This window comes from Cryptomeria japonica, chromosome 3 (genome assembly GCF_030272615.1).
Source record: "Cryptomeria japonica chromosome 3, Sugi_1.0, whole genome shotgun sequence".
In the NCBI taxonomy this organism is placed as follows: Eukaryota; Viridiplantae; Streptophyta; class Pinopsida; order Cupressales; family Cupressaceae; genus Cryptomeria; species Cryptomeria japonica.
In genome coordinates this window covers 492,800,089-492,820,095 of record NC_081407.1, presented here as the reverse complement: position 1 = coordinate 492,820,095, position 20,007 = coordinate 492,800,089, and the positions used below count along the sequence as shown (strand labels likewise).

The 20,007-nt window shown below is 37.6% G+C and overlaps 1 protein-coding gene across 2 annotated transcripts in view; it reads left to right on the top strand.

Moving 5' to 3' along the window:
• The first annotated feature begins 265 nt into the window (after positions 1–265).
• The window catches only part of LOC131044570 (histone deacetylase 14, chloroplastic), a 208,165-nt gene continuing 188,423 nt past the window's right edge, over positions 266–20,007 (top strand). Inside the window, exon 1 of one of the 2 annotated variants that reach the window (XM_057977932.2) lies at positions 266–619. In XM_057977932.2, the coding sequence (XP_057833915.1) occupies positions 470–619 (150 nt within the window). In that variant the 5' untranslated portion in view covers positions 266–469. The remainder of the gene's footprint in view (positions 620–20,007) is intronic. The other variant, XM_057977926.2, reaches the window with a different exon arrangement.

The following is a 20,007-nucleotide window of genomic DNA, read 5'->3' as shown; positions in this document are numbered from 1 at the left end:
TCAATGAGACATTTTTAGGTGTCTACAAACTGTTTTATATTTCCATATAAAATTTTAAAACTAATAACACCCTCAGGTCTTAAGCTTACCTTTCAAAATTACTTTGTCCACATAATTTAAACTTTTTGCCACAGACATGGTGGTCGAAGAAAGGTTGTTATGGGCACTCATCCAAGCACCCCCGGGAGCTAGTGGACATTAACGATTTGGTATTTAGAGAAACCACTCAAAGAAAGGTTGTTATGGGCACTCATCCAAGCACCCCCGGGAGCTAGTGGACATTAACGATTTGGTATTTAGAGAAACCACTCAAAGAAAGGTTGTTATGGGCACTCATCCAAGCACCCCCGGGAGCTAGTGGACATTAACGATTTGGTATTTAGAGAAACCACTCATTTTCTACGTTATCAGTCGCCACGGAGAATGGTTTTATATCTGATTGATTATTCGAGGCAATTGAAGTGCAAGTATGAGAATAAGTCCTTTGCTTTCCAAATTCAAATTCAGCGTGAAGTGCAGCGATGGTGAAGGGGGCGGGGGCAGGGCGAGCGCCAGTGCATTGGCGGAAGCGCGGGTGGTATTTTGTGCAGCTCCTGCAATGGGCCACAACCATCATCAGGCAACATCTTTTATTGCTGTTTCTTTCTCTACACTCTACTGCTTATAATTTTATCTCTTGGCTCTCTTGAAACTCATTCAACATAGATATTCAAAATATCGTATTGTAAGGAAATGACCGATCTTGTATGAGTTTTTATCTCATGTTGGGTAGAGGCTGCATACATGAAACGTCTCTTCCTTTGGTACACGTTGGCCATCAACTCAGACAACACAATATTAAATTAATCAGTTGTCTGCATTGAGTGTTATTGTGAATGTTTTCTGGATTGGCTGCATCCATTTCGTTGATTTGATATTTGAGTCAGATTTCTTTGTCCCTTCTCAGTAAGAGGATGCGACCAAAGGGGCTAAAAGTCTGTCCAGTTCTATACCGAAACATGAATTTCACGCAGTTGAGCCCGGAAGACTCTCTCAATTTATTACTTTGTGCCAAATCACTCAAATACAATACACCTATACTTTTAATACTCTAACTACCAAGCTCAATAACCAAAGCACTGAGCAAAACCATTTTTTTTATAGATAAAAGTGATCCTTGGGGGATCATGTCGTTACAGTATTAATTTAATAAACTAATTAGAAGCTCCCAAAATGTCCAAACACGAATCTTAGGAGAGGCGTACACACGATATCCTTTTGTAAACTGATGTGTCACTGCCTGTACTAGACTTTTCTCTGCAGTTTCTAGTTTGCATTTAGGAATTATCCATGGAAAACCAACTAGGAACTGAACTGAAAGGAATATAACCAGATCACCATTAAAAGGACATAAAAAGGTCACCACAGCAGAAACAAAAACCAACAAGATGACCGAAACAATGCCATCCACCAACCGGCACGGAGAGAAAAACAACGATCACCACAAAAAGGGGCACATTAATTGTTATTACTAGAGCTTTTGATGTCATTTCCTCCAATTTGTGCCCAGTGAATTGCTCGGGCACGATACCTGTTAGCCGCATTTCTTAGTAGAAAGAAATTAGCACGCAAAACTGAATGCGCTTTGCCAAGAATGTAATGATAGACGTCCTTATCATGGGTGGCGAAGGACATATTGAAATCAACCAAAGAGCCGTTCACAAGCCCCACCCTGCGCTTCTAAAGCACACAGTTCGCCGCCTTCGAGTCAGCCAACACCCTAATAGGAAATATGCCACCCAGATCTCTGGTATCAAATTCGTAGTCATATTTAGCCAAAGTCGAGTCCAGTTTCTCGTCGGGGATTAGGCCCTCTGGCATGAAGACTTTTGCTAGAAACTTTACCTCGTCAGCATCTCACAGAAGGTCCGTAACGTTGGACCATAAACAAAGACTATACAAAAACAAATTTTGTTGCGGAAACTCCATTAAGATGTTATGAGCAACAATCTTCCGTACAGCCCTGTCAACCAGAGGAGGCCTTCCGAAGTTCATCCAATTGATTTTTTTCTATGTTTTGAACTTCCCAATCGCATGGCGGAAGATAAACCTGGTGATTTATATTTTACTTATCCTGAAAGCACATGGAGTAGAGCTCCAAGATGTGGCAAGGCATTAAAAAAAGACAAGAACAAAGCTTAGAATATGAGTAATTCACATAGCTATATCTAGACATAACAGCTTCAAATCAAAAGAAGTGACGATAGACCCATGCAAGTAATCTCTAGGGATTTTCAACATGCTTTATATATCAATCATCATAGTATCGAAAACACCCCAATTAAATGCTTTGCACCAAAGATTAAGATCAAATCATAAAGTAACACCGAAAAAAGATCACCTAGAAATCGTGTCAATAAACCTCCTTGTACCGGCACCAATAAACCTGCATCACAAAAAATAGTTAAAGAGTAAAAATCCGTCCTTAGAGCTCGTGTGGATGGTCTTGTGGACCTCCAAGGAAAGAATGGCGTAAGGCCCATCATTGCATACATGTATAAAGTTAGCTACCAATCAACACAAGAAAATCCCCAATCGTGTCACACAGAAAACACAGAGGAAGAGTCCGCGTCTTCAATGGACAGCATAGTAAGATCCAACATAGACATAAGGTGTGCAGACCCCATTAAGAATTCGTTTAAGACAAACTCATTAAAAAACCAAGCCCAACATTAGCAAGTGATAGATTCCTTGACATCAATATCCTCAAGTGATGCACCCCCCCAAGACTTGAGGTCTGGAATTGATTTTAGAAATACAATCTCCATCTATAGCAAGGTTGGTCAATCTATCTGCCAATGCATTAGCCTCCTGGTAGCAATGTATGCATTTAAATTCCAAGAAAGAATCCAAAATATCCTATGATTGATGTAGAATGTTACTACTTTTCCAATTACCAACTCGCTGCAAACAAATCATATTGATGAGAATCATTGAATCACCCTCAATGCCAAACCTACAAATCCCTAGTTGTTAACAAATATTGAGGCCCAAAACAAAAGCCTGCATATCTGCCTCATTATTGGTTACAATCTGCAGTTTTAATGAGGTGGCCATTATGATTTAACAGTCCAATCCCTGATTACACAATGAACAACTGAATAGATACAGTTCTCAAAAACATTGCATGGATATATACAAGCATGGAGTTCTTTGGCAGGGGCATTGTACAAGAGTAAGAAAATTGTGGATTCTATGCCTTTTGCTTTGGTATCAAAAACATTCTTTGTCATCTTCCAGTATCGATTTGGAGGATTGAGAAAGGCCGTTCTATTCTCAAATGTGGGTAAAGTTTATTTCCTTGTCAACAACAAGACTCAAAAGAACTTGATTTCACTTGAAGTAGTTTCAAGATTGAATTCCCACTAATGCCTCTCTCTTAACCATATCATCGTATGGCTAAGTTCAGAGTCTAAGAAATGTGTCACTCATGAGTGGCTCTTGGTGTTAAACTTCAAGCCATTTCAAGATGAATTCCTTTATGCCATCATGCCATCAAATGTTTGTGATGTTTTACTATGGTATGTAACCTTATCTTTACTGGTGTCATAGAGTCCACGAAGAAAATCCTATAATTGTTGTCTTTAATTTTAGTGAACTCAGGTATCCTTATAATAAGGCATAGGTCGAAAACTATGTAACTCTTGAATTCACGAATGCTCACAAACTAAGCAGGGCTGTTGAGTTAAAAACTCATCAATGAATTTTGGTGAAAGCTCACTGGGTAATTGTTGAGTAAATTTGTAGTTACTTGCATGTCTAGTGAGTAAATTTATTTGGTGGCAGAAAAAGGCTACAAACTGAAAATAGGAAAACATTTTTTTCCCTCATTTGTCAATGATGTGCTCTTCTTTCCTTGATTTCAAAGCATTGTTTAGGTGATTTCGACTCATTTGTAGTGATGTTTCTATTGATTTGGTAGATTTATTAAACAGATTTGTAATGTATCCAATTCTTTTTTGGTTTTCTGATTTTATTTTTTAGCTATTTTTTCTTTTATCTTTCTCATGTTCCAGTACTTCTTGGATTTTAATATTTCATGTTTTTTTTTTTTAATTTTCTTCCTTCATTTAAGCTAGCGTTTACAAATTTTAAAGTTTTTTTTTCTTTTTTTTGCCAAGATTTCTAGCTTTGTAGATAAAGATGGCATCGACAAGTAAGCATAGTAGTAGTAAGACTAGGGACCTTGCTTGGAGGCATGACACATTGAGTATAGACTCAGGTGTGGTGGTGTGCATTTACTGAGGCTCGAGGATGAGAGGAAGTATCAGCTGCCTAAAATCACCCTACACAAATCCCTCATTGAGATGTGTAATTTGGTGGAACCGAAGATTACACAAAAGATGAAGATTGGCCTTGCTTTTTATGAGGAGAAGAAATAAAAAGAAGAAGAGGACAATTGAAGCTGTAATGAATTCTCCACTTGATTTAAAAGACTGATTTTATGGGATCTTGTCTTGGTGCATGAATACAAGGCTCATCCATTGGAGATAATTCTAGCCATTATCACAATCTTAAGGGTTCTTTGTATCTCAAAATAATCCTAGTGTGCAACCTTTACTTTAGGGTACTGTTGTGACCTTTTTCACACATTGCCCCATTGCAAATGGGGACCCCCTTTTTCCTGCTTTCTAGGGTTTTTGTTTGAGCCTTGTGACCTTCCGGCATCAATATTACCAGTTTTTGTCAGTTTTGAGTGGTCTGAGTTTTGAAGTGGTGAGTCAGTTTGTGCAAGCCATGGTTAGAATAGAATCTAGACGTCTTCAATGTGTTTAGAAAGTTCGAAGGATGAAGATTGCAATTGATTTGGGTCAATTTGGACAACTTTATATTCTTGGAAAGTTTTGCTTTTTGCTTTTTCCTATTTTTTAGGAAGTTTCGTTTTTGGCATTTTGAGCACGATCCTCGAAATGGCTATTTTTTTAGAAAGTTTATCCTAGTTTTTAGCGATGCTTGCTTTTTCTATTTTTGGAAAAGGGATCTAGGGTTTGCATTGTCGACTCTGAATTACACTGGAAATGATCAACAAATTCCTTCAAAATTCAAGTTTTGACTGAAAAGGCCAAATTACTAAATTTTAGGGATCATGAGGAATTCAAGGGATGATTGAAGTATGGTTTTCGAATTTCAAGGCAATTCGAGGAGTATTGTTCAAGTTATGAAGATTCAAAGTTTTTGATCTCATGGTACGTGGATTTCTTGAAGTCCGCCCTCCTTGGTTCTTGAAATTCATGAAGTCTGCCTTGGAGGTGATAGCAATAGGTCATGAAGTTGAGAAAGTCCGCCCTTGTCTAAGTAAAAGGTGCCTAAGATGATCCAACTCTGCCCTCACCATGGTGCAAGGAAGTGATAAAGTCCGCCCAAGGGTATGAAGGTAGCATGAGAAAGGTTCCTAAACATCATGAAGTCCTCCTTAGGGTATGAAGCAATGGTGCATGGATCAAGCAAAGTCCGCTCAAGAAGATATCATTTGGTACCCAAGTATCTCAAACTCCGCCCAAGAAGTGAGGGAAATAACAAGGTTGAAAGGCTCTCAAGTCTCCCCAAGTCCACCCTCCTTCAAATCAAGGTGCATGACTTCAATGAAGTTCGTCGTAGAGAGACAACAAGTGGTGCACATTCTTCACCAAGTCCACCCTGAATCATGTGTCAAGGTTCCTAACAGCTAGTAAGTCCACCCTATGCTACAGATGAAAGGTTCCTAAGCGAATTGAACGCCGCCCAAGGTAATAAGTGAAGTGCAAAGATCAATCCAAGTCCGCCTTGAGATAAGGAAAATATGGCTAAGTGTATGAAGTGGTGCCAAGAATCAGATCAAGTCTACTCAAGAAGTAAAACATGTGGTGCCTAAGTGTGGAGAAGTCTGCCCTTGATTCAGTGAATGGTGCACAACCTTGGTGAAGTCTGCCCACATATGGAAAAGATTGAGAAAATCCGCCTTGCTGTCAAGAGAATCTGCCTAAGTTCGAACTAAGGGAAAGAAAAAAAAGTTTTTAGAAAGTTTCAAATTTCGAGGAAGGAACATGAGGATAGAGTTCGATTCATGAACTCAAACTGAAAATAGCAACTTTCTCAAGGAACTAAACTCAAACTAGAAACAAAATCAGAACTTTCCCAAGTGACTGAGCTCAACTGAAATGAAAAGAGAAACTTTCTGAAGAGACTACACTCAACAAAGAAACAAGACATGTCTAGGTTCGATGAATGGAAGAAAAATAGAAACAAATCTAGTTTGATTTGGGAAGGATGAATCGTGTTTATAAATGCAGAATTTGAACTCTTTGTGAGTTTGTACTTAATGAATTGTTCATTCATTTCATTGATTGTGAAAGTTCAAACTTGGGAGAGCAAGACACGAGGAGGAGAAGATTAAGAATTTTTTTACAGATTTCTAGAGGATCTCGAAGGTTTTCAAGAGCATTTCAAAGGCATTTCAAGTGCAGATTCAAAATTTTCTGAGACAAGCAGCACTTTCTTACTTCTCTCTTGCCTAAATTTTGAAGGTGACAGGGGTATTCAAGGAAGATTTATTGAGTTTTCAATCTGGTTTTCAAATTTTGGATGGAGTTTTCAGGGACTTTGTCTGATTTTCACATATTTTCCAGAATTTGAATCTGATTTCAACTTTAATTCACAAATTTTGGGGACTGAGTTTTCCATTTTCAGGTTTCTTGAGGACCAATTTCAATTCCAAATTCTCAAATCAGATCAAGTTCCCTGAGTATTTCCAAATTCTAAGTACTTACAACTTGTCAAAAACTCTAAGTTTTGAAGAATTGGAAAACCAGAACACAATCTGCCATCAAACCTTCAAAATTTACACTCAAAGTAAGAATTCTAACTTAATTTCTTTTTGGTTTTGCAGATCATAGACGACAGCCGAGGCAAGATCATCATAGAAAACACAAATGGAGTTTCAAGCCAAATTCAGAATTGAAGACAAGTCCACGAGCAAGGTTCGTCCAAGCATAGAGATGGCCAAAATTTGGCTGTATGAGAAATAAATACTTCACAAAGGGATTCTTCTCCAAATTCAAGGCACTTGAATCTCAAAGCATCAAGAAAGAAAAGCTCTCAGACTTGGTGAAAATATAGAAAAGAATTTCAGACTTCTTGGGGAATTTCATCTACAAATCTCAGACCTATGGAAGCAATCAAGGCAACTTCTTGAAGGATTTCATCTCCTAAAAAATTAAAGACAAGCTCCCAATCAAAATCAGACGGTGACAAGAAGAAACAAATTTCTATACTTAGACAATTTCTTGACACAAATTGGAGAATTCAGAGAAGACATCCAACACGCTGAGGTGGCGCCTCATCATCTTCCAACCAATCAGATGATTCCAAGTCGACGTGTCCAGATTCAATGAACTTGACTTATCCAAAAGGAAACTGGACACCCACTTCAGTGAAATTAGCAGTTGTGCCACTTGTCATCTTTTCTCTTGTCATAACTATTAGAGTTTTGGGAAACCCTAATTAGGGTTTTGGTCTTTCAATCTGGGCCCTTGATCCCTGTTCGATCTCGACCATTCAAAATTTTTGGACTCCTATATAAGGGTTCCTCCTCTCATTTGGAGAGTGAGGTTTTTGAAATATTGTTGCAAGAAGGTAATTTTCATATAATGCATTACTTGTGTGCTTTTTCCTAAGGCCTTGTAATCTCTTTTATCTGAATGATTAGCAAGGTTTTCAATTTCCTCAACACAATAGGTTAGAATTTGTAATGTCCCCTTTTCTAGGTGACATGAGATGAGCAGGGGTTGACCTACCATTCGAGTTCCCGTAGGTCAATGACATGGTTAGGGGACTCATTCTGAGGGTCATGGAGCTTTGCAATGGCTCTGTGAGCCGTTTTGGACCTTCAGACAACAATTCCTACATTTTAGGGAGGTCTCCTAATTTTTAGGGAGAACTGGTAGTTGACTGAATGACCACCTGGGGGACCAAGGAGTAGAGCAGGATCCTTTTGAGTAGTTACAAGTGTTTGGAGAGAGGTTCCTACTTTTTAGGGCGATTCCCTACTTTTTAGGAGGTTGTGGCAGTTTCCATATTTGAGGTTCCACGGGACCATACCATGGTTTCAGTTTCAGGAAGATTGGGTGTGTTTCTTAGTTTCTAGGAGCATCCCTAGATTTTAGAGATGGGACTGCCAGTTGGCCCATCTTGTCCGGCATAAGTCACAAACAGGTGACAAAGTCAGATTCATGTTTTTGGTTGGTTATTTTGGGCTATTATTGGATCTATGGAAATATTTTAATATATTTAAATATTTCCTAAGTTAGCGATTAAATAAATTAAAATAAGGCTATGCATATAGCCATTTCGGAGTAATAAGGGGTTTTTGGCTTCATCTGGTTTGATATGCCTATGTGTTATAGCTCGTTGGAAAGGTCTTGAACTTTGCTACATGATTCTCACCTTCTGGAGTCTTTTTGGATGCTTGAAGCTATTTATTCGCAATAAAGTGATATTTTTCTATAGTTTGACGCCATAATTGGGAAAGTGTCACTTTAATTATAAAGCGCAAACTTTATTATTCTTTAGGGTTCGACTTGCAAAGGGAAAGGAGTTACAAGGAGATGAAAATCTAATTGATAGCATCTTTGATCATTTTTGAAACTTGCGAATTTGGGAATTGCTTTGGAAGAGTGATTTTGGTCTGGGACGTAAACCCCTGGTCTGAACTTGTTGGGACGTAGCCCTCAGCAGGAGTTGACAGTGGATTTATTCAGGATTGCACAGAGATTGTCAGAGGTAGAAGACACATCTTCTTGGCCTAAAGATTCAGTGTGCATATTGGGGGTTTCAACAGGGCGGCTGGTCTATTTCAGCTGCCACGTGATTTGCAGCAGCTTCCACGCCTCCTTTGCAACCACGCCTTGTTTGTATGTTGGCTTGAAGGGTGGTATTCAGCCTATTTGGTCTTCCTTGTTCGTTGCCAGTAATATTCCTCCATTTGGCATCAATCCAGATTGAGAACAACTCCAAATAAATGTATGGATTCTTGCTGAATACAAAACTAGGTTATTTGCCTGGTATGATTTGCAGTATTTTCAGATTGCTTAAGTGTTCTTACATATGAACATTGTTTACTGTTTTATTTCACAGTTGTTGCTATTTATCAATTACTTTACTTATAACATCAAAACCCAAAAAGAAACAATCCCTTTCTGCAACTTCTGTCTATTCTATAAGATCACCTGAAAATTACAAAAATATAGTATGTTTAATTAAGAATTTACAGCAGCAACAGCAAAAGGATCCATTTGGGATCTTTCAGAATTTATTTCATTTATGTTAGATGAATGAAAGATTTGATAAGTATTGATTCGTGCTATATCTCCGCTCATACTTTTGATGAACAAATGATTTTTTTTCATTGTGTAAAGTTAGTCTGAGCTTTCCTTTGTGTATGTTTAACTTCCGATCATAAGCACTTCCCTTGAAGATTGCATCCACTTTGTGTATTTGTCCTAACTCCTAAGTGAGGCGAAGAAAAGTGTGGTTATTAAGATCACCTCGTCAATACCGTCTCTTGAATTCCTAGGAATAGATTAGAATTTCTAAACCCTTGTCTCCTTTTCAGTTTTTCCATGATCCAAGTCCCGAATGATAGAGCTTCACTGTCTAAACCTTCATCGTGAATTGAACAATTCAAGCGTAAGTCCCTTTGTGTATTACCAGCATATCACAACGCTCATTGAGCTTATCCACACATCAAGACTTGACAAAAGAAACCTTGGAATTGCCATATGATCTTCTAGCAATCTTAGCATATGCGGTGATTTTGTTCAAGAGAGGATAAATTATCTTTGGGTAATTTATTCTAATGTTCGGTATATGATAAAACATACACCAACAGGTACCTCATGGAGTTGGGAGAAGCATCACAAGGCGAGAATGGCATGTTCTAATGTTTGGTATTTTAATAGCATACCATTCCATGTTAGGAGTCCATATTAGGGTTTTGTCAATGCATTGACTATGGAAAATGGTTCAGGGAATTCAGTCCATATGATTGAAATGGCTTTGCTAGACAAAGTTGTGAAAAACATTGAGGTCATAGTAGAAGATCAAGAGAGGATTGGTGAAAAAAGGGCTGTACTATTTTGTTTGATTGGTGGATAGATGGCAAGAATCATACATTAATCAAATTCATGTAGTTTCAGGTGGGTAATTGGTATTTTTGAAGTCAATTGATGCCTCTTGCAAAGTTGAAAATGTTGAGAGACTATGCAATATGTTGGACAAGGTTGTCATGAAGGAAGTGGTCATAGAAGTTGGTGTCCAAAACGTTGTTCAAATTATAACCGACAATGCACAATATATGTAGGAGGAAGGAGACTTATTGAGGAAAGGCACTCAGCCATTTTAATGAGCCCTTGTGCTGCTCATTGCATTCATCTTCTGCTTGTGAATTTAGGCAAAGTTGGATGGCTGAAAATTTTGGTGGAAGAGATCATAAATATCATTAAATATATTTACAACCAGCATTGTGTGCTAATAATCTAATGCAAGAGCACATCAAGGGAAAGAGCTTGTGTAATAAGGTGCCACATGATTTGCCATTGACTTCACTTTGCAAAACATTTTAGGTTCATTAATCTCTCTAATGCAAATTTTGTAAGCAATAGGTGGGTAGAGTCCCCAATCTCAAAAAGGGTCGAAGGGCAAAGGGTTGTGAAAACTGTTTTTGATCAAATGTTTTCCAAGAGCATGGATGAGATTCTCGTGATAAGTTTAAAGTTAATGTTGAGAAACCTACAAAGAAATCAACTTTGTTTCTAGTTTCTCTACTTTTTGTTTGTTGTTATAATTTTTATTTAAAAAATCCATTCCATTTTATTTTAAGTGACATAACCTTTAATCAAAGTTCTATATAGGGTTGATGGGGGAAAAACCAAATGAGTTATTTGTATGAAGTCATAGACAAGGCCAAGGGGGCTAACTGACATTATTATAATTCTAACAAAATAAAATATGAACCTATCTTGTGCATAATATATTGGAGGTGGAACAAGCAATTTCACTAACATATACATATAGTGGCCTATTACTTGATGTAATGTACCCTTTTTGCCTCTAGTTAGTTGTGCTTTTTGTTAGCCTATTCTCGGGTTCCCGAAGGCTATTTGGAATTGGTTAGGGGGAACTTAGATAACTATGGAGAGCTGGAGCTTTTTGTTTTAGTGGGTTTTGAACTTTTGATAGTATTTCTATTTTTGGCATATGCTATTTTTAGTAATTGCCGTTTTGGGCACTTGGCCTCAATTTTAGTTCCCTCTTCACTTTTGTGTGAAGTGTTTTCAACTAGCTTGCCGGTTCGGGTTCGAAGAACCGGTATGCCGGTACGGCAAAATTTTGAAAAGGGGTTTGGGTTCGTTAGTACAAAAACATGTAAATTATATATATATATATATTAATATTTGTGCAGCCTGTAAGCATGAATTAAGATTAGCATGTCACATAGCATCATATAAACAACAAAACAAACATAAAATTGTAATCATAGCATCATGATCTTACCATAATAGCATCATATACATCAAGTTTAATTTCAAAATGACAAAATATTCAAGTATCATTGTTTCAACTTTCAACAATATAAAGTTTAATCATCAAATGGATCAGCTAATTCATCCTCCTCCTCCTCCTCCTCCTCCTCATTCTCCTCATCATTGACATTAGATGAGCCAACGCCACTTGCACTTGCACTATAAGTTTGCTCGCCCTCCAAGTCATCAAGTGTCAATGCAAGAAGCTGAGAAGCGGGAGCATCCAATTCAGTATGCTCGGGCTCTATATCCCACATCTTCGTTTCCCCTTGTGTGTAGTCACGTTGTTTGTGTGAAAGAAGACGTAGGTTGGAATGCACATATACTAAATTCTCCGCTCTTTTTGATAGCAACCTATTGCGCTTTACTGAGTGGATGAAAGAGTATGTGCTCCAATTTCTTTTTGAAGCAGATGAACTAGCAACCTATGAAGACAAAGTAAACAATTAAAGTTATACATTAATAAAATTACTAGCAACCTATGAAGACAAAGTAAACTATAAATAAACTTGTGACAATTTTAATTAATTAAACTTACTTGTGATAAAACTTTTACAGCGAGGGGTTGCAGGTGTTGAAAGCACGCACCATGGAAGTACCACCAGCTATGAGCATCCTTCTTGGATCTATGACGAAGTGCCTCAACACTTGGACCATTCCCATTTGCGAATTCTATGAACTCATTTGTAACAATATCTCTCAAATCATCATCAAGATATAATCAAAGAAATGCTGCCTTGTACCCATCAGATACTTCTAGATCTCTCCATGGTGGAATTCTTCCTGGTTTATCAAGAAACTGATTGCTATAGTACTTTGGTGTCAATGCATAGGCAAGAAGATATTTGCTTTCACTTCTTTGAAGAATTGCTCCTTGGGGTCATTCTTTTTTGCATTTATAGTGAACTTTATTTTTTCAAGCATTGAGTCAATGCCATCATAAATCTCACCAATGCAAGGCCTACCCATGTCGATATAGCGAATCATACTCATAATGGGCTTAGTGATACTTAGGAGATATGTAACAAGATCCCACCATTTCTCATTCAATATTCTCTCCCTAATTTTTTCTGCCCTCTCACTGCTACTCTACTTCCATATAGTCCAATTGTTGCTGATCACCATATTGCATAGTGCCACTCTAACTTTCACAAGTCGTCTTAAGACAATTGTGTTTGATGCAAAATGGGTCTCAACAACCTATAACACAAATTAATGCCAAAATGATTAAAAAATAAAGCCAAACTTTAAAGAAGAATACACAATATAGCTTACACAATGATATTATGAACATTGAAATTAAAAAAATCAGAAAATGTAAAATTAAATTACTATTTCACTTACCTTAAATAGCTCCAAATTCAAAAAGGATCTAAAAATCCCTCGAGACATGTGGTGGTTTGTGATGAACATCTGGATGTCCTCAGCCTCTGCATACACATCTCTGATCCATTTTATTTTAGTCCCAATCCTTTGTAGCATAAGATTGAGTGAATGGACCGCACAAGGTGTCCAAAAGATGTGATCATAGCATTCCTCAACCAACAAACCAGCAGCTCTACAATTTCTTGCATTGTCCATTATGACTTGGACAACATTGCGGGGTCCCACTGACTCAATGGCGAAGATGAGAATTTCTGCAATAAATTGGCCATCTTTTACTTGGTCCTCACAATCCACAGCTTTCAAAAACATTGCCCCTTTAGGGGACACCGCTATGACATTGATCAAGGGACGATTTTTAGCATCTTTCCACCCATTTGAAACAATTGTTACACCTGTCTCTGCCCATGAATCCCTTATGGGTTTCAATGCATCTTCAACCCTCTTCACCTCTTTGTCCAATAATGTTCCACGTACTTTCTCATAACCTGGGCCCTTATACCCTCTTGGAGCTTCATTAACACATTTTATCATTTGCTTCAAATATGGGGAGCAAACTACATTGAAAGCCAACCCATTTGCACAAATGCACCTTTCTATATCTTGGTCAGCAATGTCTCTACTCTCATTTTGAAATGCAGTTTCTAAAGGCCCCTTTGTTCTTTTGCGCGTCATGGGTGGTTCATTTTCAGGTTCATTTGTGGAAAAGAAGGGGTGGTCTTGTACTACAACATCGGGATGAGATGGGGCTTGCATTCCCCTTGTTTTCTTTGCTGTGGTTTGAGTCAATCTACGAGCTTCTCTCTCTTCTGCCTCCTCATGCTCCTCAAAATATTTCATCACTGCCTCATCTGGTATAGGTTTACCATCTTTTCTAGGGCATTTTTTGATGCCTCTTCCTTTTATTCCACACAAATGGCCTTCTACCCGATAATATGAACTATTACGTTCAATACCACATTCTTGGCATCTCCAACGGAATCCCCCACCTCCTGGAAGTGGGTTTAAAATGTCAACATACTTCCATAAGGGAGAATTCAGATCATTTCTTTGTTTTGTAATTGTTTGTTCATTGCCAACGGAGGAAGAGGTAGATGCCATTCTAGTTCCTATGGAAAGAAATAACATAAACATATTCAAAAACAAAAACAAAATAATGAAAAACAATTAATGTTTCATGTTTGAAAATTTGTGAAACAAAAATAGTTGGAAAAAAATGTTAAAAAATCTACCTCTTGTAGGCAATGGGAGCTTGCAAATGTATGGAAATGATGCTGCAGCACTTGTTGAAGCTTCAAAAATCAGTCTTCAACTCCTATTTGATCTTGGAAGCCAAACTTTGTTCACCCTTTCTTCAACCTGCAGTCAAAAAACTTTTGTTTGCAACACAAATGAGGAGAAATGAGACAAGATTATGTTTTAGAAGTCACTTTTAGGGTATAAAATTGACTTTTTACATGGCGGATTTCAAAAAAGAAAAAAAATTTTGCATAAAAAAGTGTGTTTTGGGCCGCCTAGCCGTTCAGGTTCAACCTGGTTCGATCGTGGTCCACCCGGGTTTGGACCAGGTCGAACCCCCTCTGGGAAATTCGAACCTTGGTCGAACCAAGGCCGGACCAGACCCGAACCAGGAACCCGGAGCGAACCGGACCCGACCAGGGGTGTCTAGGGGCGAACCCGGTAAGCTAGGTTTTCAATTTTTGTGTTGTGGCAAGGTTTCTAAGGTGACGAAATTAATGTTTATATCATAGTTGAACTACTCGCCAAAAGAAAAAACTCGCTAAGGCTTGAAAAAAACTCGGAGAAAACTCAACAAACACTCGGCATACTATACTCGACTTCTTAAAACTTGCTTAAATTTAATTAGAAATGCATTTTTTTGCATAATTTAATGAGGAGATGCATCCAATGAGTTAATAAATGAGCACACAAAAGAAACAAGTTGAGTCTAGATATATTTAATTGATTTAAATGCAAATTGGGTACAAAATGGCATCCTCACGTGGAATGCTGATGGCTGGAAGAAAAATTAATATAGCAAATTGTTTTTGTAGAACTAAAAGTAAATACAACATCTCATATATTATTACAGATTATAAAGCAAATTACAATTCAATCATACCAAGTCCTTTTTTGGAGTGTTCAACTTTCACTCTGGATAGAGGCTTGGCCAGTATGTTTGTTGTCTGGTCTCTTGTACTAATATACTGCAATTGAATCACATTCTTATCCACCATATCTCTCACATAGTGATAAGGAATCTCTATGTGTTTGGATCTATCATGAAATATAGGGTTCATAGAGAGTTTTATACAACTCTGATTATCACAATGAATTATAGTAGGCTTCAGTGGCTCTCCGAATAATCCCACAAGTAGTTTCCGTAGCCATACAGCTTCTCGTGCAGCCATGGAAGCTGCAATATATTCGGCCTCTATAGAACTCTGAGCTATTGAAGACTGTTTCCTGCTAATCCAAGATATCATGGCTGAACCCAAGTTGAAGCAACACCTTGAGATGCTTTTCCTATTAGTCACACTTCCAGCCCAATTTGAATCAGTGAGCCCGTGAAGATCCAAACCAACACTCTCATACTTGAGTCCATAGTTAAGAGTGCCTTGAAGGTATCTCATGTATGTTTTACAACCATAAGATGAATCTCCTTAGGTTCACACATGAACTGACTCAAGGCATTTACTAGATAACAGATATCAGGTCTAGTATTGACCAGGTACATTAATGATCCAATCATCTGTCTGTAGAGAGTAGGATCTACCAATGGGGAATCTGCTGCTGCCTCCTTCAGTTTGTAAAGATTAGTTTCCATAGGAGAAGCCATGGGTCTGCAGTTCATCATACCAAATTTCTTCAATATGTCTAAGGTGTATTTTCCTTGATTAAGCATAATACTGTCAGAGTTTTGCCAAACTTCCAATCCAAGAAAGTAATGTAGAAGGCCTAAATCCTTTATATCAAACTCTTTTTCAAGGTCTTTCTTACATTGACCAATAAGGTAATCTTCTCCTGTAATCAAAAGATCATCAACATATAAGATCAATATCAACATATAACCTTTGACTTTCTTGAAGCAAAGATTCGGATCTGCATCATTCCTTGAGAATCCCAATCCCTAGAGATAGCTGTCAATTCTTTCATACCAGGCCCTAGGAGCCTGTTTTAGACCATATAGGGCTTTCTTTAATCTGCACACATGTGTCTCTGCATTGTGGATCTCAAATCCTTCTGGTTGTTCTAAGCAGACTTCCTCCTCAATTTTTACCATTCAAGAAAGTTTTCACATCCATCTGATGGACTTTCCAACCTTTGGCTGCTGCAATGGCCAGTACTGTTCTGACAGAGGTGTATCTAACAACTGGAGCAAATGTCTCATCATAGTCTATTCCTTCTTTCTGTGAGAACCCCCGAGCAACAAATCTGGCTTTGTGTTTCTCTATGCTACCATCTGTAGCATGTTTGATTTTGAATAGCCACTTGGATGAGACAACGGATTTCCCTTTTGGCCTAGCAACAATTTCCCACACATCATTGTTTAGGATGGATTTATATTCTTCAGACATGGCATCTTTCCAAACTTGATGTTTAAGAGCTTCTAGTACACTAGAGGGTTCTGATTTGGAGAGATCATTCATTAAGGCTACATAGCTAGTGAATCTTCGGGGCCTCTTACTTTCTCTAAAAGTCCCTGAAGGAGCTGCAAAGTCCCATGCATCTTCCATTGTTTTGTGAGCCCATAGAGGTGTTTTCTTAGGGATTTCTTGGGGAGGAATCTGTACTTCATTTTGTTCTGAACACTCCCTCTGAATCTCAGGAGTGGGATCCTCTTCTAGGTTTGAAGATGGAGCATAGATTTCTGACTCAATAGAGTATTTAGCCCTTTTGAAGGCTGTCTTCTGCAAATATTACATCTCTACTAAGTTCAATATTGCTATGTCCAAGCACAAATATTCTGTAGGCTTTAGAGGTTTCACTATATCCAACAAAGATTCCTTTTCTTCTAGAGGGTTCTAGTTTTGTTCTTTTCTCTTTAGGTATATGAAAGTAAACAAGGCATCCAAATATCCTAAAGTGGGTGATATTGGGCTTTATCCCGGTGAAAACTTCTTCAGGAGTTTTGTCTTCAATGTGGGAGTGAGGACATCTATTTTGTATGTATACAGCAGTGTTGGAGGCTTCTGCCTAAAGATGAGTTTCTAAGTTTTGATCAAGAAGCATGGCTTTGGCTGCTTCTACAATGGTTCTATTTTTCCTCTCAGCAACCCCATTTTGTTGGGGGTTGTAAGGAACAATGAACTCCCTCTTAATCCCAGCTTCTTTACAAAATTCCCTAAAAATGTCTGAGGTATATTCCCTACCATTATCAGTCCTTAGGATTTTTATTTTCTTTCCGGAAGAGTTTTCAGAGAGAGATTTTAATTCCTTAAATCTCTTGAGGATCTCTTCAGATTCTTTACGTTTAAGAAAGTAGATCCAGGTCTTCTTGGAGAAGTCATCGATGAATATTACATAATAAAGGAACCCTCATAATGATGGTAAAGACATTGGCCCACATAGGTCAGAGTGAACTAGTTCTAAAACATTGCTTGTTTTCCTAGAACTATTCTGAAAGGAACTCTTAGTATTTTTGCCTAGGGCACACCCCTTACATGTACCAGAATGGTATTGTTTTAACTTAGGCAAACCAATTACTAATTTTTCCATTGAACATAAAGCACGAAAGTTTAAATGACCTAATCTTCTATGCCAAATTTTATTAGAATCTGCAATCTCATGAAGTAGGGCTAAGTTAGATTCAGTTAATACCTCGTACAAATAGCCTTTTCTATGCCTTATGGTTATAGCCTTCTTGATGGAAGAGTTTTGTGGCCATGCAAGAACTTTACCATTCATAAAGGTTATTCTATATCCATCATCTTCAAGTGCAGATACGGAGATTAAGTTCCTCTTGATGCCGGGAACGAATAGGACTTCGGGGAGTTGGAGGGACATGCCCGTCTTCAGCTTAATGGTGCAGGTACCGACGTCTTTCACTGGATGTGCAGAGTCATCACCAATGGTTACTTCTTCATCAAATTCTTCTAACATGGAACCCAATAATTCTCTATACCCAATGATGTGTCTTGAAGACCCACTGTCAATGATCCAGGTGTTAGATTTATTGGATACTTGGCTAGAGAGGGCAGAGTAAAATACATGCTTCTCGGAGTCATATTCTTCCTTTTTCACTTTTGCAAATTTAGCTTGTTGTTTCATTCTATCCAGACATTTTGCTGCATAGTGCCCATATTGATCACACCTAAAGCACTGAATGTGGGAGATGTCTTTCTTAGATGACCCTTTCTCACATCGGTTCTTTCTCTTCTTGAAATGTTTCTTCTTGCTTTTCTTGTTGGAGTTTGTATTTAGAACATGGAGATCTTCATCTATGTTCTTTTTCTTGATCCCCTTCTTATTTAACCTTGACTCCTCTTGAAGACAATCTGCTCTTAGCCTTTCAAATTTCGGATATTTAGCCCTTGCACTAATGCCTTGGACGAATGTTTCCCATGTACTAGGCAACCCATCTAGAGCAATGAGCGTTAGCTCTTTGCTTTGGATCTCATATCCAAGCATTGTTAGTTCATCCCTTAGGGCTGATATCCGCATAAAGTATGCATTGATTGACTCTCCTTTGTTCATACTTATATGATTTATTTCCTTTTTAGAGCCAAGGTTCTACTTGCATTGATTATCTCGAATGCACTTTCGAGTGCTTTGAACATATGGTAGGCAGTCTCATGCTTTGTTATTATTGGCATAATATGATTTCTCACTCCATCGACTATGATCTTCATGGCTTTTTCATTTCCCTCAATCCATGTCGATTTGTCAGGTTCATTCTTTGGTTCTTTAGATTCAACTCTTACAAATGATTCAACTTTATTCTCTTTTAAAATCATCTTCATTCTGAATTTCCATGCTGAGAAATTATCGCCTCCTTCAAGTCTATCCTCAAATCTGATAGCATTAGCCATGGCAAATGTGATGTTTATATCCTCGATTTGATTATTTTGAACTTCTCAAATTTGAATGCCTTAGGTTCGATCAACCTGGCTCTGATACCATGTAAATGTAATTCAAATTTATGTTCAAAGTCTGAAGTTGTAAGAATTTAGATATTCTTTTACTTTCTTATTGAATTACTTCAATGCTTAAGGGATACATTTAATCTTTTATTGTTTGTATTGACTGTTCCTTCTTATATTGCAGATTGCTGTAGATAACATTTATTGATTTCGATGTTTACTACAACATCCTTCATGGCAAATATATAGGCATAGCCTTGAAAGATCAAGGCATGCCTTGACCGGACATGTCTCTTGACATGTCCGATCAAGACATGTCTTGATCAATCCAAGAGAGGTGCCTTTTCATTAAGAAAAACCGATAACTATCGGTTTATATAAATGCCGATACATAAAGAATAATAACCGATCCGAATCGGTTTATGTCTAATGCTGTTTCAATCATATTCATAACCGATAACAAACCAGTTTATTTCCGATGCAATTTAATTATCATTTTAACCGATAACCAATCGGTTTATTCTTAATGCTATTAATGATAATCGATACCAAACATGGTAAGTGTAATTTGATTATGTAAATCAAATAGATGATCAATATAAGAGCAAAAGCAAGTTTATAAGATAACTATTATAGTTATCATATGACAACACTAATTAGTGTTGTCATACGACAACTATAATAGATATACAGATCCGATCACATTCACAGCATAAGAAATATAACTGAAATCTCTGCATAAGAAATACGATCATATCTCGATCGATAATAGATTAGAAATACTTGAAACATGAAATGCATATAAAGATGATTACAACAAGTTCAATCAATCATGATGTCTACCATTAGCTTGCAGTCTTATCGATAGAATAGATGATTGAATGAGAGATGAATGAAGTCTCTCATTCAATCATTTATCTCACCGAAGCTACATAGTCTCAACA